Genomic DNA, 24,547 nt, shown 5'->3' on the forward strand with positions numbered 1-24,547 from the left:
CGTCGCTCCTCAGACGCCCCGGAAGCGGCGCATAGGATTGTGGGAAATGCAGTCTCCTGAGCCTGCGCGTTTCCCGCCAAGGGCTCTGGGCGGGGCTTCTGGGTTCTGCGCAGGCGCGACCCCGTCCTTCGCCCCGTCAGGGCGTCCAGATCCTCCACGCGCTGCGGCGTCACGGTCGTGCGCGGCCGTTGTCTCGAGGCCGGCTGGCGCGGAGCTGAGGCGGCACGCGGGGTGGGGAGACGGGGGGAGGGTTTGGGGGGCGCCCTACGTTCGGGGTGGGAGCGTCGAGTGAGTCCTGAGGGCGGGCGCGGGGGAGACCTCCTGGACGCGGGGCGCCCCGCCGGGCTCTGAGGGTGACGCCGGGCGGGGAGTGTGTGGTGGGGTTTTAGATGCCTCGCCCCGTGGATCGTTAGGAACGCGGGGTGCGGGCCACAGCGTCGCTGAGTTCTTGCTTGTGACGACCCCCCAGATTTGCGGCCCCTCAGCTGTTGGACGTGGGTGTTCTGCTTTTGGGGCCTTTCCTGTCGCCGACGCGGTGTGCCTGGGCACGGAGGCTGAGGGGAGCCGCGGCCTGGCTGAGGCTGGTTGGGGAGAACGTCGCGGCCTTTCTGGGGGCTTCCCGGCGCGGCGCAGGGCCGTGTCCCCGGACGGACGCTGCCCCAGGGTCTTCCCTGGGGGGGCGGGGACGAGGTCCTGCAAGGCTGGAGCCTGGGGAAGCGCGTTTCCACCTGTGCGCAGGGGCAACACCCCAGGACAGATCTACTCGCTGTGTGTGTGGGAGGGGGGGAGTCGGGGTTCCACAGAAAAGATGGCGGGGAGGCGGGCTCTCCCGCCCACCTCTGGGAGTCTCCTAGCAAAATAGTTCATTAGGTACATTTTTTTTTTAGATTTATTTATTTAGTATACAAGAGCTGTGGTACAGGCCAAAGGGGTGTGTGTGCGGGGCGTGGGGGCTGGTGAGAGGATTCACCAGAGACAGAGTGGGGAGCAGAACAGGTTGACGAAATACACTGCTGAGGGGAGCAGCTGGGAGACAGGAGAGGTCTGCTGCGCCATGTGGGTAGCTCCTGGCCGGGGTCGAACTGGTGCTGCAGAGGCTGGGGACTGCTCCGTAGTGTGGTGCTTAACTCCTTGCGCCACCAGGGAGGCCCAGCTTTGAAACTTTTGTTCTTTGTGTGAACAATGAATCAGTAGAAAGTATTGGTTTTCATTGTTCACAGCCTCTGCAGTGCGGGGTTGGATTCCCGATCTGCCAGGGAGAAACCCACATGGAGCAGCAGAACTCTCCTGTCTCACCCGCTGCTCCCCTCAGCAATGTCTTAGGTCTGTCTGTCTGTCTGTTCTGTTCCCCGCTCTGACTCTGGTGAATTCTCTCACTCTCCTGCGCCTCTAACTGTACCCCAGTGCTTATATGCATAAACAAATTAAAAAAAAGGTACAGTAAATTGTAAACCCATTCTACCAGTTATGGACTTGTGGGTCCTTTCGTGCCCCTTCTAAAAGTGTGAACACTGCTGTCACACGCAGTGACTCTCTGGTCTCTCCCATGCAGTGTGGGGCGCTCTGGACAGGAGACTCCAGGAGCAGCAGCCTTAGTCCTCTCCTGTGGGACTCCATCCCCTCTCCAGCTCCAGCCCCACAGCCCTCAGGCATCTGTGAGAGCAGCAGACAATGAAGAAATCTCTGGTGAGTGATGTGTTTGCTTTAGCTTGTGGTACATTGACTTTACACACTTTTTGAGAGTTCATCAACTGAAATGTAAAAGTAGAAACATGTAAAGTTTTCTCCAAGGACCCCTGCATCAACAAGACAGGTGTCATGTAGATCCTGGCAAATCACATGTCCAACATTTGTGGAGATTGGGCTCTGCCCTGAGGCCATGTCAGATAGTGAGACACTTGTCCCCTGATGAGAAGGGACCCCTGGGGGGCACTGTGCTGGGTGTCCTGGGGCCTGAGCTCTTGTAGAGCAGAGTCTGAACCTGGGTCTCCTTTGACGTAGCTGATGGTGTGGACTGTGGCTCTTCACCCCGCTGGACAGAAACACTTCCCAGCTCTGCGCTGCTCAGGTGCGGGGTGAGGGAGGAGGAGGAGGATGGGCCTGAGGACCCGAGTGCAGGTGGGGGTGAAGGAGCCACATGTCATTTGAAAAGGACAACTGAATTTTTAAGGCTTCTGTGCAGTTGCTGAAATCCTATCCTGTGTCCCAGGCCACTCTCGGAGACTTTCATGCAGGCGTCAGTCTTGGCACGTGTGACCTTGAGTCCAATGGGGCGTCCTTACATCCCTGTCCCTGCTCTTCTCTCAGGGGGTCTGCAAACCCCAGGTGCCCAGCAGGCTGTTCTTTGCATTTTACCTTGGTGTAGTCTGAATACATTTCTAGTGAAGATCACCTGTACCCTAAGATGTTCTCAAGTGCAGTTACACTTCTCTAGCCTTGGCCTTATCCAATTTTCCTGCCGTATTTGACAATACTATGTATGACCTTGGGAAAATTTCAGTTACTTTTTAATTGTCTTAAACCTTCCTGTACTTGTTTGCATGTTTACTTCTTTTACTTATTTTTGGCCTCCTCAGTCTGTCTTCACATGTGTGGCACTGAAAGCCTTCTGCTGAAATAGTGGTCAATTTTCTCGTATATTCCAAATGGGCTTTTCCCTATCCTTTTTTTCCCCTGGCCCCACCCTGGCCCATCCCCCTCTGCCCCTTCCCTTCTCCACCCTTTCCTTCTTCCCGAGGGTGGTAACCTTTGTCTTCTTTTTGCCTCCTTCAATTTTTATGCCTACAGTATTTTGCCTGTAAATGTATTTTGGCTATTTATTTGTTCTTTAAAGATTTATTTATTTATGCACACAAGAACTGGGGTACAGGCCAGAGGTGCGGGCGTAAGAGGATTCACCAGAGACAGAGTGGGGAGCAGAAAAGGCAGACTGACTGAAATCCACTGCTGAGGGGAGCAGTGGGGAGACAGGAGAGGTCTGCGGTGCCCTGTGGGTTGCTCCCTGGCCAGGGATCAAACTGGTGCTTCAGTGACTGGGGATGGCTTCATAGGTTGCGTCTTAACCCCTTGCGCCACCAGGGAGGCCCTATTTTGGGTGTTTATGTTCCATAGTTGAGTGAAGCCATCTAATATATGTGTCTTTACTTTTGACTTATTTTACTCCAGGGAATCATGACCCGGTCCACCAATTTTGTCCTCAGGGCCACCCCTTGCTCTTCCCTCCTGGGCCTGCAGTGCTCCCCTGCGTGTGCTCCACCCTTCCCGTCCCTGCCTCTGTTAAAGGGATGTAGGTTGGGCCATGAGTGGGCAGTTGGGAACAGAGCTGCTCTGCTAACGGTTGTAGATAAATCTTTTTGTATTTGAGATTTCACTTTTCAATATATAACTTACAGAAGTATTGCTGATTATGTGGAATTTCCATTTTTATTTCCTTAAGAAACCTCTGCACCGTTTTCCACAGGGACTGTCCAACTCTCATGGCCACCAGCCATGGGTGCTCCTTTTTCCTCTTTAGAGGACTGTTTATGTAGTTCCTTTGCCAATTTTTAATTGGGTCATTGTTGGTTTCTCAGATTGTTTGGAAATGAACCCCTAGTGAGATGTGTGGCCTGCAGATTTTTTTTCTATTCTGTAGACTGCCTTTCTGCTTTTGTGCTGGTTTCTTTTGAGGTACAAAAGCTTTTAGGTTTGGTGTTGTCCCATGAGCTGATTTCTGCTTTTGTTTCCCTTGGTGTTGGGGTTGTGTTCCCTGGTACAGTTTGTAGCACCCACCCATCCTGTCACATGTCCCTTGTTTTCTGTCAGTAATTCATGGCTAGGGCTCTTATGTCCAAACATCAAATCCATTTGGAATTCATTTTGCGTATCGAGTTTGGTATGGGTCTTGGTTCTTATTTTTGCAAGAGGCTCTCCATGTTTCCCAGCACCATTTATTCTTCTGAAGCTGTATTTATGTACTTATTTATGCATAGAAGAACTGGCCTGTGACCAGACATGAAGGGGTTGAGAGGACTCACCAGAGACAGTGGGGAGCAGAACTGGCAGATCTACTGAAATACACCGCTGAGGGGAGAAATTGGGGAGACAGGAGAGGTCAGCTGTGCTACATGATCTGCTCCCTGCCATGGGGTAGTGCTCATATTTCTTAGTGTTAACCCCTAGGCCACAAGGGAGGCCCCCTCCCAGCACCATTTGTTTAAGAAGCTGTCTTGTTTCCATTGTGTGACTTCAGCTGCTCTGTCAGAGATGAGCTGTGTTGGTATGATTTGCTCTCTGGGTTTTCAGTTGTCTTCTGGTTGTGTTTCAGGCCAATACTGTTTTGGTTACTATTGTGTTTAATATATTTTGAAGTCAGGAAGTGTGATACTTATATTTTCTTCTTTTTTCTCAAGATATTTTAGCTATTTGGGACCTTCTTTGAGTTCATATAACTGTGGTAATTGTTCTATTTCCTGACAAAAAGAAGTCCTTGTTATTTGAGTAGGTATTGCATTCAATTTGTAAATTGCTCTGGGCAATAAGGTAATTTATGATGTTAATTCTTCCTACCTAGGAGCACAGGACATCTTTCTATTTCTCTGTCTTTGATTTCCTTTAATAGATTATTATAATTTTATGTCCCTGGTGGCGTAGCAGGTTGACCTCAGAGCTATGAAGCAACCTGCAGCACTGGTTCGATTCCCGGGCGGCCAGGGAGCTACCCACATGGCACAGCAGACCTCTCCTGTCACGCCTGCTGCTCTCCTCAGCAGTGTATTTTGGTTGTCTGCCTGTTCTGCTCCCTGCTCTGTCTCTGGTGAATCCGCTCACCCTCCCATGCCTCTGGCCTGTACCCCAGTTCTTGTATAAATAAATAAAATCCTTAAAAAAATAGTCTTATAATTTTCAGGGGTCACGTCCTTTACCTCCTTCTTTAACTTTAATGAAATAATGAGTTATTTCAGTCTTTTTGGTGTGAATGTCAATGGAAATGCCAGTCATTTCACACACATTCTCAGCATAACTTGTTTATACTTCCAGAAAAAGAAACAAAAAAATTTATCATATTCAACCCTTATAAAACTATGAAATGGTTCAATATATTATGTAACATTTTTTTTGAGAAGTTACACTCAAACACGGTAGTTCTTATTACAATGGGTTCCATGTTGTATGTTTGTCTACACTGTGGATATGAAATATGCAGAAAGTATCACCAAAGCTTGGTTTCCTTCATACTGTTTGAAATAATCTTGAATTCGTTGACATGACTACATTCATCAATTTTGTGTCTATGTGGTCCCCATGTTTATTACTTGAAAAGGTCATGTTATATACTGTGTCCTGTGTCTTTCCCTTTTTTAACTAGTTTCCATTCTTATCGGCTGCACAACCTGCTGTGTCCATTTGTTTAGGGTCCTCTCTGATCCATTTTAGCTCAGATCTGCAGGGAAAACCCAGGTCTCTAATTTTGCGGATGTTTGAGGAAATGTTCATTGTAAAAGATAAAATGTATTATTAAGCTTGGAGAGTACTATCTGGTTCATATATGAATCTAATAAAAGCTGCAGGAATGGCGTCTAGGACACTAAATGTTCAAATATGATTATCATTGCTTTGCTTATTATTCCATCATAACCTACAATTTCCTGCCAGTCTTTCACCTCAGTTTCTACTATGATTTTTCTCCATTGTCCTGTGTCCTTGCTGTACAAATGTTGCCTTTGGGTCAGATTTGACATCACTGAAATTATAACGTCAAAGTGTTTTCGTGGGTGTATGTGATCCTCTGTGCTTGGTGGGTGCATTGCACTCTTAGGGTGTAAACATGGAACTTACTGCATAAAGACATTCTCCCTCAGAACCATGTCTCTTTTTTTCTTTAAAGATTGATTTACTTATGCAAATAAGAACCTGGGTACAGGGCCTCCCCGGTGGCGCAGCGGTTGAGCACTGGTTTGCGAAGCTGCCCGCGCCTTCTGCAACGCTGGTTCGATCCCCAGCCACCGGGCGAGGGTCCCACCTGGCGCACAGACCTCTCCTGCCGCCTGCTGCTCCCCTCAGCAGTGTACTTCGTCAGTCTGCCTGCTCTGCTGTGCTCTCCGCTCTGGCTCTGGTGAATTCTCTCACTCTCCCACGCTTCTGACTGTACCCAGTGCTTGTATAAATAAATAAAATTAAAAAAAAATCTAAAAAAAAAATAAAAGAAAGAAAGAACCCGGGTACAGGCCAGAGGGGTGGGGGTTGAGAGCATTCACCAGAGACAGAGTAGGGAGCAGAACAGGCAGACTGAGTGAAATAAACTGCTTAGGGGAGCAGCGGGCAAGTCAGGATCCCCTGGCTGGGGATCAAACTACCACTGTGATGCCTGCAGATGGCTTCACAGGCTGTGCACAATCCCTTGCACCATCAGGGAGGCCCTCTTTTTTTTTAAGATTTAATTTATTTACACATACAAGAGCTGGTGTATGCGCCAGAGGTGTGTGGGCCAAGGGGCTGAGAGGACTCTCCAGAGACAGGGTGGGGGGCTGAATGGGTGGATCTTCTGAAATCCACTGCTGAGGGGAGTAGCAGGTGAGACAGGAGAGGTCTGCTGCACCCTGTGGGTAGCTCCCTGGCTGGGTGTGCAACTCATGCTCAGTGGCTGCCATAGCTTCATAGTGCTGAGACTGAGCCCTTTGTGCCACCATGGGGCCCCTTTTAACTCTCTTTACCTCTTGTCCAATTTAGAGCTCTACTAGTGGCCCCATAGTAACTGTGTATTTTGATTTCAGGAACCCTTGACTTTCAGAGATGTGGCCATAGAATTCTCGGAGGAGGAGCAGGACTGCCTGGACCCAGCACAGTGGAAATTGTACTGGGACGTGATGTTCGAGACCTACAGGAACCTGGCGTCCTTGGGTGAGGAGAATATCCCTCCAGATTTCCTCATCTGCCCTCACCGTTTCCTGTTATGTGTGTGGGCGTGCTCCTGGGATGTCCAGATTTGTAGGCTACATTTACATCCCTGCTTTTAAGAAAAACAGTGTGGGTTTGTTGGAAAGAAAGTCTCATGCTGTTTGATCATGACTTAAACTTCTGTTCTCTTAGGGTGATCTGCAGCCTGCTCTCTCTCAGTGCTCATTCAAGAAATTCAGTGCCTTAAGGGTATTGCTTCCACCTAAGACCCCAGCTTCCACACTTTCTAGGACTCAGAGGTCTAGAAATGGTTCTCAGGATATGAAAATTTAAATGATTTTTATTAGGGGCCTCCCTGGTGGCACAGCCGGTTGAGTGCCACTCTGTGGAGCTGTTCGCAGCCTCTGCAGCACTGGTTTGGTTCCCATCTGGCCAGGGAGATTCCCACATGGCGCTGCAGACCCCTCCTGTCTCACCTGCTGCTGCCCTCAGCAGTGTGTTTTGCCAGTTGTGTGCTCTGCTCCCTACTCTGTCTCTGGTGAATCCTCTCACCCTCCCGCACATCTGGCCTGTACCCTGGTTCTTGCATAAAAAGAAATCTTTAAAAGTAAATAAATAAAATTGGGCCTCCCGGTGGCACAGTGGTTGAGCGCTGGGTTGCGAAGCTGCCCGCAGCCTCTATAGCTCCGGTTAGATCCCCGGCTGCTCCCCAGATACCGGAAGAGGGTCCCACATGGCGCACAGACCTCTCCTGCCGCCCGCTGCTCCCCTCAGCAGTGTACTTTGGTCCTTCTGCCTGCTCTGCTCCCCGCTCTGGCTCTGGTGAATTCTCTCACCCTCCCGTGTTTCTGACTATACCCAGTGCTTGTATAAATAAATAAAAATAAATCTTTAAAAAAAAAGTAAATAAAATAAATGAATGGATGATTTGTAGTAAAGGTGCTGTCAGAAAAAGTATTTTCGGTGATCCTTCTCTAGAACCTTCTATATAGTCCTCTCTATTGAGTACAAGACTGCATTGGGAATTTGAGAATCTTTAGGCCATCTCATATCACCTGTCCTAATAAACAGGTCTTGCTGTGTCTAAGCCCGACCTGGTTGTCTTGTTGGAGCAAAGGATGGAGCCCTGGGATGTGAAGAGAAGTGCAGATCCCGTCCTCCTCTCAGGTAGGTGGAATGAATCAGGCAGAGGCCGCAGCTGGGAGGTGCAGTGGTCAACAGGCCAGCATCCTAAATGTCTGGGAAGCTCTGTTTCAGGGGTTGCAGACATGCTCCTCTTTTGTCTTGGAGTCTTAGTCTTGCTCTCCCTGGGGGCGTCTCCTCTCTGACACTTGAGTCCTCTGCCTTTCCTTCTCACTAACTTGAACTGAGGTTTTGTCCATTTTGTTGCTCTTTCAAAATCCAGACTTAATCTTTTAATAAGAAGCTCCTACTTTTTGGGCATGAGGTTACATTTGTGTATTTCTTATTAATTTTTTTTATATTTAAAGAACAGATTTAGTAGGAAAAGGGACAGAAGAATAAAGGACACTTGCATAGACACAAGCAGGCAAGATGAACTGCCCCAAAGACGCAGCTTTGCTGAGAGAGGCCTGCATGTTTGCAGGCGGGCGGCCTTGAGGAGAGTGGCCTCCACTGAGGGAGTTCAGTAAGAAACCCCAGCAGGCACAGGTCACGTAGGCAGGAGGCTGCTGCCCAGCAGAGGGAAAGAGTTGGTGAAAAGAAGCACCTGCACAGTCATGGGTGGGCAGACAGAATGCTGCTTTCTTAACAATTTTTTTTTTAATAGAGGCATGTTTATTTATTTATTTATTTGTTTTTTGTTTTGTTTATACAAGCACTGGGTACAGTCAGAAGCACGGGAGGGTGAGAGAATTCACCAGAGCCAGAGCAGGGAGCACAGCAGGCAGAAGGACCGAAGCACACTGCTGAGGGGAGCAGCGGGTGGCAGGAGAGGTCTGCGCGCCACGTGGGACCCTCCTCTGGTGGCCGGGGAGCAGCCGGGGATCGAACCAGCACCGCAGAGGCCTCAACTGCTGCGCCACTGAGGAGGCCCCTTCTTAACAATTTTTAAGTGTCCTCCTGTTTTCTTTCTTTTTTTTGGTAAACTTTTTAAAAATTTTTTTTAAACTTTTTTTTTTTTTTTTAAGATTGATTTATTTATACAAGCACTGGGGTACAGGCCAGAGGTGCGATAGGGTGAGAGAATTCACCAGTCAGAGCAGGGAGCAGAACAGGCAGAAGGACCAAAGCGCGCGGCTGAGGGGAGCAGCGGGCAAGTCATGAGAGGTCTGCTGCGCCATGTGAGAATCTCCCTGGACGGCCAGGAATTGAACCCGTGCTGCAGAGGCTGCGGACAGCTTCACAGTGCTGCACTCAGTGCTCTGCCCTCAACCCACTGTGCCACCGGGGATGCCCTGAGTGTCCTCCTTTCTGTTAATATGGAGTTTAAATGGTCTTTTTCTGATTCCTTGAGGTGTGAAGTTAGGAGATCCCTCTTATTGCTAGTATAATTGTTTTTTTTTTAATATTTTATATAATTCTTACATTATTATTCATTTTTGCACAATGTATGCATTTTCATTTTAGTTATATTCCCCATACAATTGCACCCCCCCCTTATTTTGACCCTAATCTTTCCCCCCCCCCACAGTGTGTCTCTGGACGATAGTTGCTTATTGATTTTGATTTTCACTTTGTATTAATTAGTCTTTTTCCTGGTCCCTTATTTAGGTTTTCTAAATTCCTGCTATGAGAGAGACCATCTGGTATTTTTCTTTTTCTTTCTGACTTACTTCGCTGAGCATGATCCCTTCTTGCTCCATCCATGTTGCTGCAAACTGCATGTGTTTACCTTTTTGAATGCTGAGTAATATTCCACAGTGTATATGTACCACATCTTCTTGATCCAGTCATCTATTTTTGGACATTTGGGTTGTTTTCATAGCTTAGCTATTGTAAATAGTGCTGCTATAAACATAGGGGTGCAGGTGTCCTTTGGAATTAATGTTTCTGTGTCCTTTGGGTAAATACCTAAGAATGGAATTGCTGGATCATATGGAAGCTCTATGTTTAGTAGATCCAGAAATCTCCACACAGCTCTCCATCGTGGTTGGACCAGTTTGCACTCCCACCAGCAGTGCAGGAGAGTTCCTTTTTCTCCATATCCTCGCCAACATTTGTTGTTGCTAGTTTTTTTAATATGTGCCATTCTCACTGGTGTGAGATGGTATCTCATGGTAGTTTTGATTTGCATTTCCCTGATTGCAAGTGATGTTGAACATTTTTTCATATGCCTGTTGGCCATTTGCATTTCCTCTTTGGAGAAGTTTCTTTTTAGCTCTTCTGCCCATTTTTTGACTGGATTATTTTCTTAGTTTTTGTTGAGTCTCATCAGCTCTTTGTAGATTTTTGTGATCAGCCCTTTATCATTAGTGTTATGTGCAAAAATTTTCTCCTAGTCAGTGGGCTTTCTTTTTTTTTTGTTATTGTCTCTTTTTTTTTAAAGATTTATTTATTTATTTATACAAGCACTGGGTACAGTCAGAAGTGCAGGAGGGTGAGAGAATTCACCAGAGCCAGAGCAGGGAGCAGAGCAGGCAGAAAGACCGAAGTACACTGCTAAGGGGAGCAGCGGGTGGCAGAAGAGGTCTGCGCACCATGCGGGACCCTCCTCCAGTGGCCAGGGAGCAACTGGGGATCGAACCGACACTGTAGAGGCTGCGGGCAGCTTCACAAACCAGCGCTTAACCACTGCGCCACCGGGGAGGCCCAATAACTGTTCTATTTCTTTGAAGAATGTCATTGAAATTTTTATTGGAATAGCATTGAATCTGTAAATTGCTTTTGGTAGGATGGCCATTTTGATAATGTTAATTCTTCCAATCCATGAGCAGGGGATGTCTTTCCATTTCTTGTGTTTTCTTCTATTTCTTTTAACAGTGTTTTGTAGTTTTTTTTTTTTTTTTTTTTTTGTATAGGTCCTTTACCTCTTTTGTTAGCTTATTCCCAAGTATTTGATTTTTTTTTGTTTCGATAATAAAAGGGATTTTTTTTTTATTTCTTCAGATTTATCGTTTGTGTATAGTAAGGCTACTGATTTTTGCATGTTGATTTTGTATACTGCCACTTTACTAAACTGATTGATTAGTTTAATTAGTTTTTCTGTGGTGTTTTTGGGGTTCTGTATGTATATATATATCATCTGCGAATAGTGATATTTAACTTCTTTCTTCCCTATTTTAATTCCTTATATGTCTTTCTCTTGTTTTACTGCTCTGGCTAGGACTTCCAGTATTATATTGAAAAGCAGTGGTGAGAGTGGACATCCTTGTCTTGTTCCAGATCTTAATGGAAATGCTTTCAGCTTTTGCCATTGAGAATGATACTGGCTATGGGCTTGTCACATATGGCCTTTATGATGTTGAGGTATGTTCCTTGTATCCAAAGAATTTCAAGGGCCTTTATCATAAATGGGTGTTTTACTTTGTCGAAAGCTTTCTTGGCATCTATTGATAATATCATGTGGTTTTTATATTTCTTTTTGTTGATTTGTTGGATAACATTTTTTTGTTGTTGTTGTTGGATAACATTGATTGATTTTCAGATGTTGAACCATCCTTGTGTCCCTGGAATAAATCCTACTTGGTTGTGGTGAATTATCGTGTGGATACATTGTTGGATTCTGATAGCTAAAATTTTATTGAGGATTTTTGCATCTGTGTTCATTAGAGAGATTGGCCTGTAGTTTTCTTTTTTGTTTTGTCCTTGTTTGGTTTTGGTATTAGTGTAATGTTGGCTTCATAGAGCGTGTTTGGTATTATCCATTCCTTCTCAATTTTTTTAAAAGATTTATTTATTTATTTGTTTGTTTGTTTGTTTGTTTATTTATTTATACAAGCACTGGGTACAGTCAGAAGCACGGGAGGGTGAGAGAATTCACCAGAGCCAGAGCGGGGAGCAGAGCAGGCAGAAGGACTGAAATACACTGCTGAGGGGAGCAGCGGGCGGCAGGAGAGGTCTGCGCGCCATGAGGGACCCTCCTCTAGTGGCCAGGGAGAAGCCGGGGATCGAACCAGTGCTGCAGAGGCTGCGGGCAGCTTCACAACCCAGCGCTCAACCGCTGCGCCATCGGGGAGGCCCTCCTTCTCAATTTTTTGAAAGAGTTTGTGAAGGATAGGCACCAATTCGTTTTCAGCGTTTGGTAGAATTCATTTGTAAATCCATCAGATCCTGTGCTTTTGTTTTTGGAAAGGTTTTTGATTACCATTTCAGTTTCGCTGCTTGTAATTAGTCTGTTTAGGTGTTCTATTTCTTCTTTATCTAGCTTTGAGTGATTGTAGAGTTGTAGGAAATTGTCTGTCTCTTCTAGATTGTTGAACTTTTTCGCATATAACTCTTGATAGTATTTTCCGATTACTCTTTTGATTTCTGCTGTGTCTTTTGTGATTTCTCCTTTCTCATTTGTGATCCTATTTGTTTGTGCTTTCTCCCATTTTTCCTTTGTGAGCCTGGCTAGGGCTTTGTCTATTTTATTTATTTTTTCGAAGAACCAGCTTTTGGTTTCATTGATCCTTTGGATTTTTTTTAGATTTGATTTCATTTATTTCTGCTTTGATTTTTTATTATTTCTTTTCTTCTACTGGTTTTGGGGTTTTGTGGTTGGTTCTTTATCTAGTTCTTTGAGCTTTGAGATTACGTTGTTTCTTTGAGTTCTTTCTTGTTTCTTGATGTTAACCTCTATTGCTATGTATTTTGCTCTTATTACTGCTTTTGCTGCATCCCATACATTTAGAAAATTGGTGCCCTCCTTGTCATTTGATTCAAAGTATTTTTTAATTTCTTCTTTGATATCCTCATTAGTCCATTGGTCTTCCAGTAGTGTGGGTTTCAATCTCCATGAGGTAGGAGAGTTCCTTGCCTTCTTTTTATGATTTATTTCTAGTTTGATGCCTTCGTGGTCAGAGAAGATGGTTGGTATGATTTCAGTCTTGGTGGACCTGTTGATGTTTGTCTTGTGTCCCAGTATGTGATCGATCCTGGAGAATGATCTGTGTGTGCTTGAGAAAAATGTGTACTCAAATTTTTTGGGGTTTAGTGTTCTATAGATGCCTGTTAAGCCCATGAGCTCTAGATCCTTATTTAGAGCTTTAGTGTCCTTACTTATTTTTTGTCTCATTGATCTATTTATTGTTGACAGTGGTGTGTTGAAATCCTACTACATATGTGTTTTCTCTGATGTCTTTTCAGAGATAATAGTTGTCTGATATATTTTGGTGCTCCTTAATTTGGTGAGTATATGTTAAATGAGTGTTATTTCTTCTTGAAGTGTTGTCCCCTTGATCATAATGTAGTGACCATTGGGGTCTCTTTTTACCTTTTGGAGTTTGAAATCTGTTTTATCTGATACAAGTACAACTGTTTCTGCCTTCTTTTTTGGTCCATTTGCTTGTAGGATTGTTTTCCTTCCTTTTACTTTGAGTCTGTTTTTATCTTTTGTAGTTAAATGTGTTTCCTGGAGACAGTAAAAGGTTGGGTTTGTTTCTTAATCCGGCCTGTTACTCTGTGTCTTTTTATTGAAGAGTTTAGTCCCTTTACATTTAGAGTTAATATTGATATGTTAGTGCCTGTATTTGCCATTGTGTTTGTCTTTCCTCTGAGTTTGTTTATTCTTTTAATAACTTTTTTTTTGGCCTTGTTTCGCTGTTAGTCATCCCTCTGTTGGTTCTGGCTTTAGGACTCCTTGTAGTTTTTTTTTGGAGTAGGGGCTTAGTCATAATGAAATTCCAGAGTTTCTGTTTGTCTGGGAAGGTCCTTATTCTTTCTTCCTAGAGGAAGGAAAGCTTTGCAGGATAGAGTATTCTTGGTTGGCATCTGTTTTCTTGGAGTCTATTGACTATGTCCCTCCACTCTCTCCTTGCCTGTAGTGTTTCTTCGGAGAAGTCTGATGTCAGCCTGATTGTTTTTTCTTTGTATGTTATTTCTTTCTTCCCTTTTGTCAGCTTCATTATTTTTAACTTGTCTTGGATTCTTGGGAGCTTTACTATTATGTGTCTTGCTGTATTTTTCCTTTCATCATGGAAGGTTGGTGTTCTTCTTGCTTCTTGTATGTCTATTTTCAGCTCCTTCTTCATGTTTGGGAAGTTCTCTTCAATTATTTCCTTGAATATTTTCTCTGTTCCTAGGTCTCTCTCCTCTCCTTCTGGGATGCCTATAACTCATATTTCCTTTCCTCATTGAGTCAGATAGTTCCTGAAGTCTTTTTTTTTTAACCTTTTTTTTAAGATTTCTTTATTTATATAAGCACTGGGTACAGTCAGAAGCGCGGGAGGGTGAGAGAATTCACCAGAGCCAGAGCTGGGTGCAGAGCAGGTATAAGGACCGAAGTACACTGCTGAGGGGAGCAGCGGGCGGCAGGCTGCGCTTCATGTGGGACCCTTCTGCAGTGGTCGGGGAGCAGCTGGGGATCAAACTGGCGCTGCAGAGGCTGCAGGCAGCTTCGCAGCCCAGCGCTCAACCGCTGCGCCACGGGGGAGGCCTGTTCCCGAAGTCTTTCTTCAGTCTTTTTTATTCGTACTTGTCTTTCATTTTCTGTTTTGGTTGTTTTTATTTCCGTGTCTTTGAGAGTGCTTATTCGTTCTTCCATTTCCTCTATTCTGTTATCACTGCTTTTCCCAGTGTTCTTTAGCTCTTCTGTTAATCCTTTAATCTCCTGCATTTCCTTAATTTCCCTCTTTAGGGACTCAATTTCATTCTTCCGAGTGTTGTTTTCCTTAATGACTTTCGTCAGTTTTTTCATCTTTGCAATTTTGAATTCTCTTTTGGGAAGGCTCAGAAGTTCTTCCAAGTCACTGTTGTTGCAATTTCGTGGGTGGTTTTCTTTTTGTGGTGTGTCTTTTTCCTGAGGAGTTGCTAGGTTGCATGTAGTTTTTCTTCTCCCTGCTGCCTGTTTTCTAATTAGCACTATGTGTTGGGACACTGTGTCGCTGGTATTGGCTGGCATCTTTTTGGTGTGCTCTTTCTGGGATTTCCGAAACTGGCAGTCCAATTGAGTCAAATACCGTTATGCCAGAAGTCCAGTGAGGCAGTGGTGCTTTGAGTGTGTTAATGGTCGCTGTCACAGAATATCTCCTCCTTCTGCATTTGTTTAATTCCAAAGGTGTGTCCTGAAGTCCCACAGACTTCCCAGGAGGTGCGGTGGCTGGATTGCCCTCTGGGCTCCAAATCGCTGAATCCCCCTCTGGGCTCCAACTCCCTGCCAGGCAGGACCAGGCTTGTGGGGGCCTTCAGCTCACTTCTGGCTGCGCAGGGAGCTTCTCCCAGTTTCAAGCAGTCTTTATTGAAGGATGGTCCCTATTCTAAAATGGCGAGTTGGTGACGTACTTTCCTGCCCACGCACATTCTGCCCTAGCCGTGGATGCCCGCTCCCCCTCTGGGCTTGGACTGCTGGCCAGAAGGGGCCCTGCATGGGGGTTCTTCCCAGCTCACCTCTGGCTGCGTAGGGTGCTTTCTCCTAGTTTCAAACAGTCTTTATTGAAGGGAGGTCCCTGTTCTAAAATGGCGAGTCGGAGACGCACTTTCCTGCTCCCACGCGTTCTGTCCTGGCTGTGGATGCCCGCTCCCCCTCTGGGCTTGGACTCTAGTGTAATTGTTTATGCTTTAATTTACACCTTACTATTTTCTGAATCCCACATGTTTTTGGGGGACTTTGCTTCATTTCAGTGTTTTCACAGTATTTCTTAGTTTTTTGGAATCAAGGAAACATTGTTTTACCTTGCTGTATGTGATTTAGGGAGTAGAATCTCATCTCTTCAGATGTCTGTCACCACCACACGCACCACCAGTGCATTGTGGGCTTCTCCATAGATCTTTGAACCCTTCCCACTTTCATATTCACACCCACTCTCCCCCACTCTTTAGTGCCCTCAATTCTGCAGTCCTGTTTCTAAAGTTGATTTTGTTTGTTTTTCAATAGATTTTTTTAAAAGATTTATTTATTTCCTTATACAAGAGCCAGGGTACAGGCAAGATGTTTGGGAGGGTGAGAGAATTCACCAGAGACAGAGCGGGAAGCAGAACAGGCAGACTGACGAAATACACTGCTGAGGGGAGCAGCGGGCGCGACAGGGAGGTCTGCCTCACCATGTGGGTATCTCCCTGGCCGGCCAGGATTGAACCGGCACTGCAGAGGCTGCGGGCAGCTTCATAGTGCTGCGCTCAGCCGCCTGCGCCACCAGGGGAGGCCCTGATTTTGGTTTATATTGTCAGTTTCTTGGCTTTCTTTCTCCAGATTCCAAATAGGAGTGAATTCATCCAGTAAGTCTTTCTCCTTCTGATTCATTTCACTGAGCATCATCCTCCCCCAACATTCCATCCTTCTTGTTGCAAATGGTCAGATGTATCCTTTGTAATGGCTCAGTAGTATTCCATATTGTCTATATACCACATCTTCCTTTTAGAATTATTTTTCACCCCTGTTGGCCAAGTCAAGTCCCTGCATTTATATCATTGTTTTCCTTCCAGTCACAATTGGGGCTTGAACCTCTCCTTGATTTCATGTTTTCCTCTTCTGCATTCAGTTCTGTCTTTGTGTGCTACACACATTCAGGGTCTCATGTCATGTTAGTGCATATGTTATATTACAGTGCTTCCCAATACATGTAGTTTTCTGTTAACGTTCTTGGGGCATTCTTTTCATTCTGTGATGCGGTAGACTAAGATCAATATTATTCTGATATTAGTGTGATCAACACGACTCCATTTTCATGATCAGTTTTCAGAGAATCTAGTTCCATACTTAACATTCCACATAGTGCACTGAAGTCTATGTTGAGTGTCATAGATGGGATTTAATTGGTCTTATTTTTATTTCATTCAGACACATATGCCATTGTAATGTGGACCTTTTATTTATTTACACACAAATTATTACTGAAAGGGATGCCTTAACTTTACTAAAGAATGAGTCCTGTATTCTCAGCCATTTTCTACATCCTTCCCTCACTGTTGTATTTCTGTGTATATTTTAAAATTTTTTTAGAGATTTATTTATGCATACAAGAGCTGGGGTACAGGCCAGAGGCCCCTGTAAAGATTTATTTATGCAAGATTTATTTATTTATTTATACAAGAACTGGGGCACAGGCCAGAAATGCGGGGGGTAAGAGCATTCACCAGAGATAGAGTGGGGAAAACAGAACAGGCAGATCAACTGAAGTACACTGCAGAGGGGAGCAGTGTGTGAGACAGTAGAAGTCTGCTGCGCCATGTGTGTTGCTCCCTGGTGGACCAGGGATCGAACTCCTGCTGCAGAGGCTTTGTGTTGCTTCACAGCGCAGTGCTTAACCCCTTGCATCACCAGGGAGGCCCTCTGTATATTTTTTGACTTTTTAAAAAATTATTTATTTATACAAGCACTGGGTACAGTCAAAAGTGCGGGAGGGTGAGAAAATTCACCAGAGCCAGAGCTGGGAACAGAACAGGCAGACCGACGAAATACACTGCTAAGGGGATCAGAGGGCGTGGCAGGAGAGGTCTGCGCGCCATGTGGGACCCTCCCCGGCAACCAGGGATTGAAACGGCGCTGCAGAGACTGCAGGCAGCTTCTCAATCCAGCGCTCAACTGCTACGCCACCAGGGGAGGTCCTTTTTTTGACTTTTTGTGACATGCTTTTATTCCTCTCTCCTTTCTTGTTAGTGATTTCCTTCCTATTTCTCACATTTTGATGTTGATTGCAGTATATTTGTTTGTAATATTATTTACTCACCTTGTAAAGCATTGTCATCCAGCCTGTGCACACATCACATCATTCTCTGTTTTCATTTCCTTTTCCATGTATTTTACGATATCTTTTTTGTCATAGTGGGGATTACATAGCATGTTGAGAAGTTATGACAGCCGGGCCTCCCTGGTGGCGCAGGTGGTTGAGCGCAGTGCTGTGCAGCTGTCCACAGCCTCTGCAGTGCTGGTTCGATCCCCGCTGCCCTTGGAGCAACCCACATGGCAAGCAGACCTCTCCTGTCTTGCCTGCTGCTCCCCTCAGCAGTGTATTTCATCAGTCCGCTCTGTCTTTGGCCTGTACCCTGGCTCTTGTATAAATAAAAATAAATCTTTAAAAAAGAAAAGTTAGGACAAGTGAAAAACATGTAAATTCAGCTGCATACCAAAACTCAACTGTTGAACATTTCTACCCCTACTAACATCACAAATTATGTCTCATTATATTTGTATTCTACCACACAGTTCTGTGATTTTTTTTTGTTTGTTTCCATATTTTCAAATTCTTAAGCAGAAACACTATTTTTGTTGGTGGGATGTATATCATGCAGTTTTCTGTATTTGGTATGTATTCACCTTCCCCTAAAGACATTACCGATTCATAAGGTGTGTGTTGCTGTCTAGTGCTGATGTTACTTATTCTAACATCAGGCTGGTGAGCTTTATTTGGTATCAATTTTATGTATTAAATATTTAAAGTATTTCATCTTGAGTGCTGTGAGTGGGGTAATTCTTCCTTGCTGTCTCCCAGCCCTGTCTTCTCAAGACGACCAGGTCTCCATGCCACAGTCAGGCACAGAAGATTTGTTCCTAAATGTGGGACTGGGAGGAGATGGAATCGACGCTTTCGAGAATTTAGAATTATTGCGAAACCAGACATGTCAAGAGGCATGTGAAGAACACAAGAGCTGTTGCGATGAAGATTGCCAAGAAGGGAGAATTATCCACAATAGAATTCCTCCTGCAAAAGGTGATCCAGCATGTAAACCATATTGGGTAAAACACCATTTTACGTCTGTTGCATGTATAGATAAATATGTTTCTGTTAGCAAAGATCCATGTGACATTTTTAACAAGACACAATTTCAGAGAGGAATGTTGGAACATATGGGAAGTCCCCTAGTGCATAATGCAAATGATTATTCAAAACATTGTCAATGTGGGATAAATTTAAACTTTCAGTCAAGTCATTCTCAACATCAGAGAATTAGAAAGGAAAATAAAAAATCTACACAGGGTCACATTGAGGAGTCCTCAGAACTTCTCCAGCATCACACAGTTCATGAGAAACCCTACAATTGTAAAGGATATGGCAAAGCTACCAAATGGTGCCCAAGACTTACTGAACATCAGAGAGAGAAACCTTCCAAGTGTGAAGAGCATGGTAAAGCCTTGTATTGGCATCCACAGCTGACTAACCATCTAAGGATAACTGCTGGAGAAAAGCTTTACACGTATCCAGATGGTGGTAAAGTCTTTCTAGGCTTGTGTCACCTTTCCCAGCATCAGAGAGTTCATACTGGGGAGAAACCTTACAGATGTGAGGAATGTGGCAGAGCCTTTAAACAGCAGTCACATCTTAGTCAACATCACAGAATTCATACTGGGGAAAAGCCTTGCAAATGTAAAGTATGTGGCAAAGCCTTTAACAGTAAGTCAGATCTTGCTCGACATCATAGAATTCATACTGGGGAGAAACCTTACAGATGTGAGGAATGTGGCAAAGCCTTTAACAATAAGTCAGATCTTGCTCGACATCATAGAATTCATACTGGGGAGAAAAATTACAGATGTGAGGAATGTGGCAGAGCCTTTAACCAGCAGTCAAATCTTAGTCAACATCACAGAATTCATACTGGGGAAAAACCTTACAGATGTGAAGAATGTGGCAGAGCTTTTAACCGGCAGTCACATCTTAGTCGACATCACAGAATTCATACTGGGGAAAAACCTTACAGATGTGAAGACTGTGGCAAAGCCTTTAACTACCTGTCAGATCTTTGTGGCCATTACAGAATTCATACAGGGGAAAAGGCTTGCAAATGTAAAGTATGTGGTAAAGCCTTTAACAGTAAGTCAGGTCTTGCTCGACATCATAGAATTCATACTGGGGAGAAACCTTACAGATGTGAAGAATGTGGCATAGCCTTTAACCAGCAGTCACATCTTAGTCAACATCACAGAATTCATACTGGGGAGAAACCTTACAAATGTGAAGACTGTGGCAAAGCCTTTAATCGGAAGTCGAGTGTTACTCTACATGAGAGAATTCACATCAGAGAGAAATGTTAAAACTGTGTAGTCAATTTTTTTACTTTAGTCTTTTTTAACCAGAAGTCAAATCATCCTAAATATCAGAGTGTGAACTGAGAGAAACCCATTAATGAAAAGTGATGAATGGTTTGTCCAAATACAAATTCTGAAACCACCAGATTTTCATACTGGAAACTTGAAAGAAGTGAAATATGAAAAAGTAATTTATTACAAAATTTGGATTCATATTAAGACATTGCAGTACAGTCGGAAGTGAGTAACACTTATCAGACATTCCTTAATGAGAAGATTGTTATGGAGCCTAAACCAACATTAAAACACTAAATATTAGCATAATTGAATAGCTCAAGAGGCCTTCCTGGCAGTGCAGAGGGTTAAGTCACAGCACTATGAAGCTATCTGTAGCCACTGCAGCACGAATTCCCCAGCCAGGGAGCTGACCACATGGAACAGCAGACCTGTGCTGACTTTGCTGCTCCCCTCAGCAGTGTATTTCAGTATACACATCTGTTCTGCTCCCCACTCTGTCTCTGGTGAATTCTCTCACCCCCACGCCTCTGGCCTACACCCCCATCTCTTGTATGCATAAATAAAATCAATGTTAAAAAAATATCAAAGTTCAAGATGATGGTTTGAGAACACGCATAGTCATTTTCTGTGTCTTTTTTTTACTAACCGTTCTTGACATTATGAAGAGACCTGATGAATGTAATTCAGCCCTAAAGCATGTCATTGTATGGCTTTCTCCTCATATGTAAGTCAAGTCATGTGTTTGAAAATTGCTGCTTCATACATCTAAGAGACCCTCCTAGTTGATGAATTTGTTCACATCTTAGTTGCTCGGGCAAATTCACAATGGTGTCACGTAACATGTATGAAGAAAAATCTAAATGGATATGCTGTCTGTGGTTGACTCAAAAGATTGATCTGAATCACCCAGAGGAGTTGTGGACTTCATTGTGGGCATGAAAGTCAGACAGAAACATGCTGAAGTTCAAAGCATTTCATCATTTTCTCCTTCAGGGAATACACTGACAGTTTATTAAAACGCTCATGTTTCTTCACGGTAGTAATCGAGATCATGAATATTACTTGATGCTGTTGCCAGAAGAAATCTTCACTGGCACATGATGATAGTGCAGGTGAGTTTTCATAACAGGGCGTAGAATTCTTGCCCATTCACATTAGCTGAGTCAAGCGTCTCTGTGTTGAACAGAGTGACTCTGGGTTCCCGGTATCGGACAAGATGCTTCTTAAATGCCAAAATCTTGATTTTGACAAAAGAGCACACAGTGGTTTCTGAATGTCTTATTTGGACTATATGTGAGCTTACCATATATTTTAATAAAGCTGATTTCCTTTTTAATGTGGTCATCCTGATGCGTACTTGATAATATTTGTTGATCCTCAGTATTAGCCTCTCCCTCCATTTCAAAACTGTAGGTAACAGAGGGGAACAGCAAGCGGGTTGTCTACACAGTGTCATTTATCACTAGCAGGCTCTGTTCTCAGATACCTTACATCTCAAATAGTTTTGATGAATTTTGCAACAACTACACATTCTTTTTGTTCCGTTAGTAACCCTGGACATTGTCATGAGTGTATAGAATATAATGTAGGATTATTTTTAAGAATTTTGCCTGACACTCCATGATATTGGTGCTTTGCCATCCATTTTTGTACGTAAACTATGGGGACTGAAGTGACACTAGACCCCCTTTTAGAGGTTCCTGCTATACTCTCCATGACACCCTTCAGGATCACAAGGAAATATAAATTCTTCACATGACTTCACATGCAGACATTGGCATGCCTCCCTATCTCTGTGGGTAAAATCTCCACAGAGCTGACAATAAACAATACTTAGTTACATTCATTAAGTAATACCTAATGTATTTCTCCTTTGAGTTTACCTGGAGTAATACAGTCTTCAGGACCTTTGTAACACTGCAGTTAGGGACCTTTTCATGGCCTACAAACACACACATGGTCACGGTTTGGATGTATTTTGAATCCAACACGTACATTAATTGAGACATTACTCAGGAATGACAGTGATTGGAAAGGAAGTGCGTGCTTGTTCATGTTGTGTGCAATGGGAGAGCAGGATGTGCGTAGGGAAGCATGTCCTGAAGTTCTGGCGTGGGCAGCAGTTGCCTATTTTTAGAAGAGGCGAATCCTTCTAAAGCGGGACTGTTTGTACGCGGTGTCTGGCGGGATGGAGGCGTCCTCCATTCCATTTCGCGAAAATCAGGCGACTGTGAGCAGCTCTCACTAAGACCTTTTAAGAAATTGTATGGGGCCTCCCCGGTGGCGCAGCGGTTGAGCGCTGGGTTGCGAAGCTGCCCGCAGCCTCTGCAGCGCCGGTTCGATCCCCGGCCCCCGGGCGACGGTCCCACATGGTGAGGCAGACCTCTCTTGTCTCGCCCGCTGCTTCCCTCAGCAGTGTACTTCGGCAGTGCCTGTTCTGTTCCACGCTCTGGCTCTGGTGAATCCTGTACCCAGTGCTTGTATAAATAAATAAGTAAATAAAGAAATAAAAGAAATTGTATGAAGGGACTTTGGCTCAGCCCTGGCAGCCCAGCAGATTTTGGGGAGCAAGGTGATGCAGGGATGAATGGGGTGTTAGAATACCTTCTGCTGCCCACCTGGCAGGCAAAGACTAAACATGGAAATGCCTTACAAAGAGCTTGAAATAGATGGTTGGCCACGGAGTCGTACCTGCCTGAGGCTGCAGCTCTGAACTAGGGAGTGGAGTGGTGAAGAACCCCATTTGGAATCCAATTATAGGATTCCACAAGGTCCCTATTTAAGGAAGATTTATTTTTATTTCTGCATGCAAGAACGGGAGTCTAGGCCCAAGGTTGGGGGGGGGCGTTTTGAGAAGATTCACCAGAGACAGGGTGGGGAGCAGATGTACTGACATCCAGTGCTGAGGGGCGCGGCGGGGAGACAGGAGAGGTCAGCTGCGCCCTGTCGTCAGCTCCCTGGCCAGCTGGCCGGAGAGGGCTGTCAGACCTCAGTGGCTGGTGAGAGGGTGACAGCGCTGAGCCTTAACCCCTTCACCCCCGGGAGACCCTGTTCAGCTCTTTTTCATTGCAGCCCGCACCCAGTTCTCACCCCGCAGTTTTCAGGGGCCCGTCTACCCGTCCATTGTAACTCAACCTCTGCTCATGCCACCTCCAGGCTGCAAACCCAGCACACAGACGCCCGCGAAGGGCGGCACACGGGATTGTGGGAAATGTAGTCTCGAGCCCACGTGGGCCCAGGAAAAGGCTCTGGGCGGGGCCTCCGGGTTCTGCGCAGGCGCGGCCCCGCCCCAAGGCGGGACGTATGGGGCCTCCACGCGCCGCTGCGTCACAGTTGTGTGCGGGCGTGTCTCGGGGGCCGGGCTCGTGGGGAGATGAGGCGGGCGGGCGAGGGCGAGGGCGGGGGGCTGGGCCTGCTGGGTGGGGAGCGGGGGCCCGGGCGTGCGGGGTGTGGAGTGAGGGGCCCGGCCGCGTGGTGTGGGCAGCGGGGGGAGGGCCCGGGTGCGCGGGGTGGGGAGCGGGGGCCCGGGCGTGTGCAGTGGGGAGCAGGGGCGCCCGGCCGCGTGGTGTGGGCAGTGGGGGTCTGGGGCACGTGGGGTGGGGAGCGGATGGAGAAGCGTCGGGTGAGGCCTGAGGGCGGGCATGGGGGGAGCCCGGGCCCCTGGACGGCGCGGGGGGGCGCGGGTGAGGGGGTCTTGGGGACCCCGCTATGGACACGGGGAGCCCCTCACCGGACCCCTTCGCGCTCCCCGGAGTTCTGGGCGTGACGCCGGCGGCGCGCGTCGTGGGTGAGGAAGCTTCCCGCGTCCCCGCCTTTCAGACGCGCGGGGCGGGACGTCGGGTCCTGACGGGCGCCCCGCGGCCGTTCCCGGGTTTGGGGGGGCGTCTGCATTGCAGCCGATTCCCGGGTGTGCGCGGTGTGACTGGGGGATGGAGGCCGAGGGGACCCTCCGCCTGGCTGAGGCTGGCTGAGAACGTCCCAGCCTTACTGGGGGATTCCCCGGTGCGCCGGGCTGTGTCTTCCCCAGGGGACCGCGTGTTCTCCTGAGCGCTCTGACTGCCTCCGGGCCTCGCCCAGGGCAGGTCCACAGCGTGTCAGGGGGTGTCCACGGAAACCGATGCGGGAAACCGATGCGGGAAGCGGGGCGCACCGAACCATTTCTGGGAGCATCCTCGCAAAACAGTCCATCAGGGGCACCTTTCCCATGAAACTGTGGTCAGCGGTTTTGCAGTGACTAACCATCTTCGGAAACGTTTAAGTTTCTGAACTTTGAATTTCTTGGATCATCACTTGTGTTTCGACGCAGGAGGCAGGTAGGTCGGGCGGGGGCGGGTGTGGGAGAGGAGGGAGGAACCCCATCCCATGGAAGTGTGAGCACAGCTGTCAGCGCGGTGACTCTCTGGGCTCCCAGGCAGTGTGGGGTGCTCTGGGCAGGACACTCCGGGGCCCCGTGCAGCTGCCTCCGTCCTCTGCTGGACTCCAACCCTCTCCCAGTGCCGCCTCCAGAGTCCTCGCGCATGTGAGAGAGCAGCAGGCAGTGACTCCATCTCTGGTGAGTGATGTATTTGCATTAGCTTGTGGTGCACTTCA

The 24,547-nt window shown here is 46.2% G+C and overlaps 1 protein-coding gene across 1 annotated transcript; it reads left to right on the forward strand.

The window, feature by feature from the left end:
- The first annotated feature begins 1,337 nt into the window (after positions 1-1,337).
- Positions 1,338-24,004, forward strand: LOC119250752 (KRAB domain-containing protein 5-like). Its single transcript, XM_054697774.1, has 4 exons — positions 1,338-1,686; positions 6,753-6,879; positions 7,948-8,043; positions 23,985-24,004. The coding sequence occupies exons 1-4, from the start codon at positions 1,672-1,674 to the stop codon at positions 24,002-24,004; spliced, it is 258 nt and encodes an 85-aa protein (XP_054553749.1). The 5' UTR covers positions 1,338-1,671.
- Positions 24,005-24,547: the final 543 nt, after the last annotated feature.

The sequence above is a fragment of the Talpa occidentalis genome, unplaced genomic scaffold (assembly GCF_014898055.3).
Source record: "Talpa occidentalis isolate TD23 unplaced genomic scaffold, MPIMG_talOcc4v2.1 talOcc4.18, whole genome shotgun sequence".
NCBI lineage: Eukaryota > Metazoa > Chordata > Mammalia > Eulipotyphla > Talpidae > Talpa > Talpa occidentalis.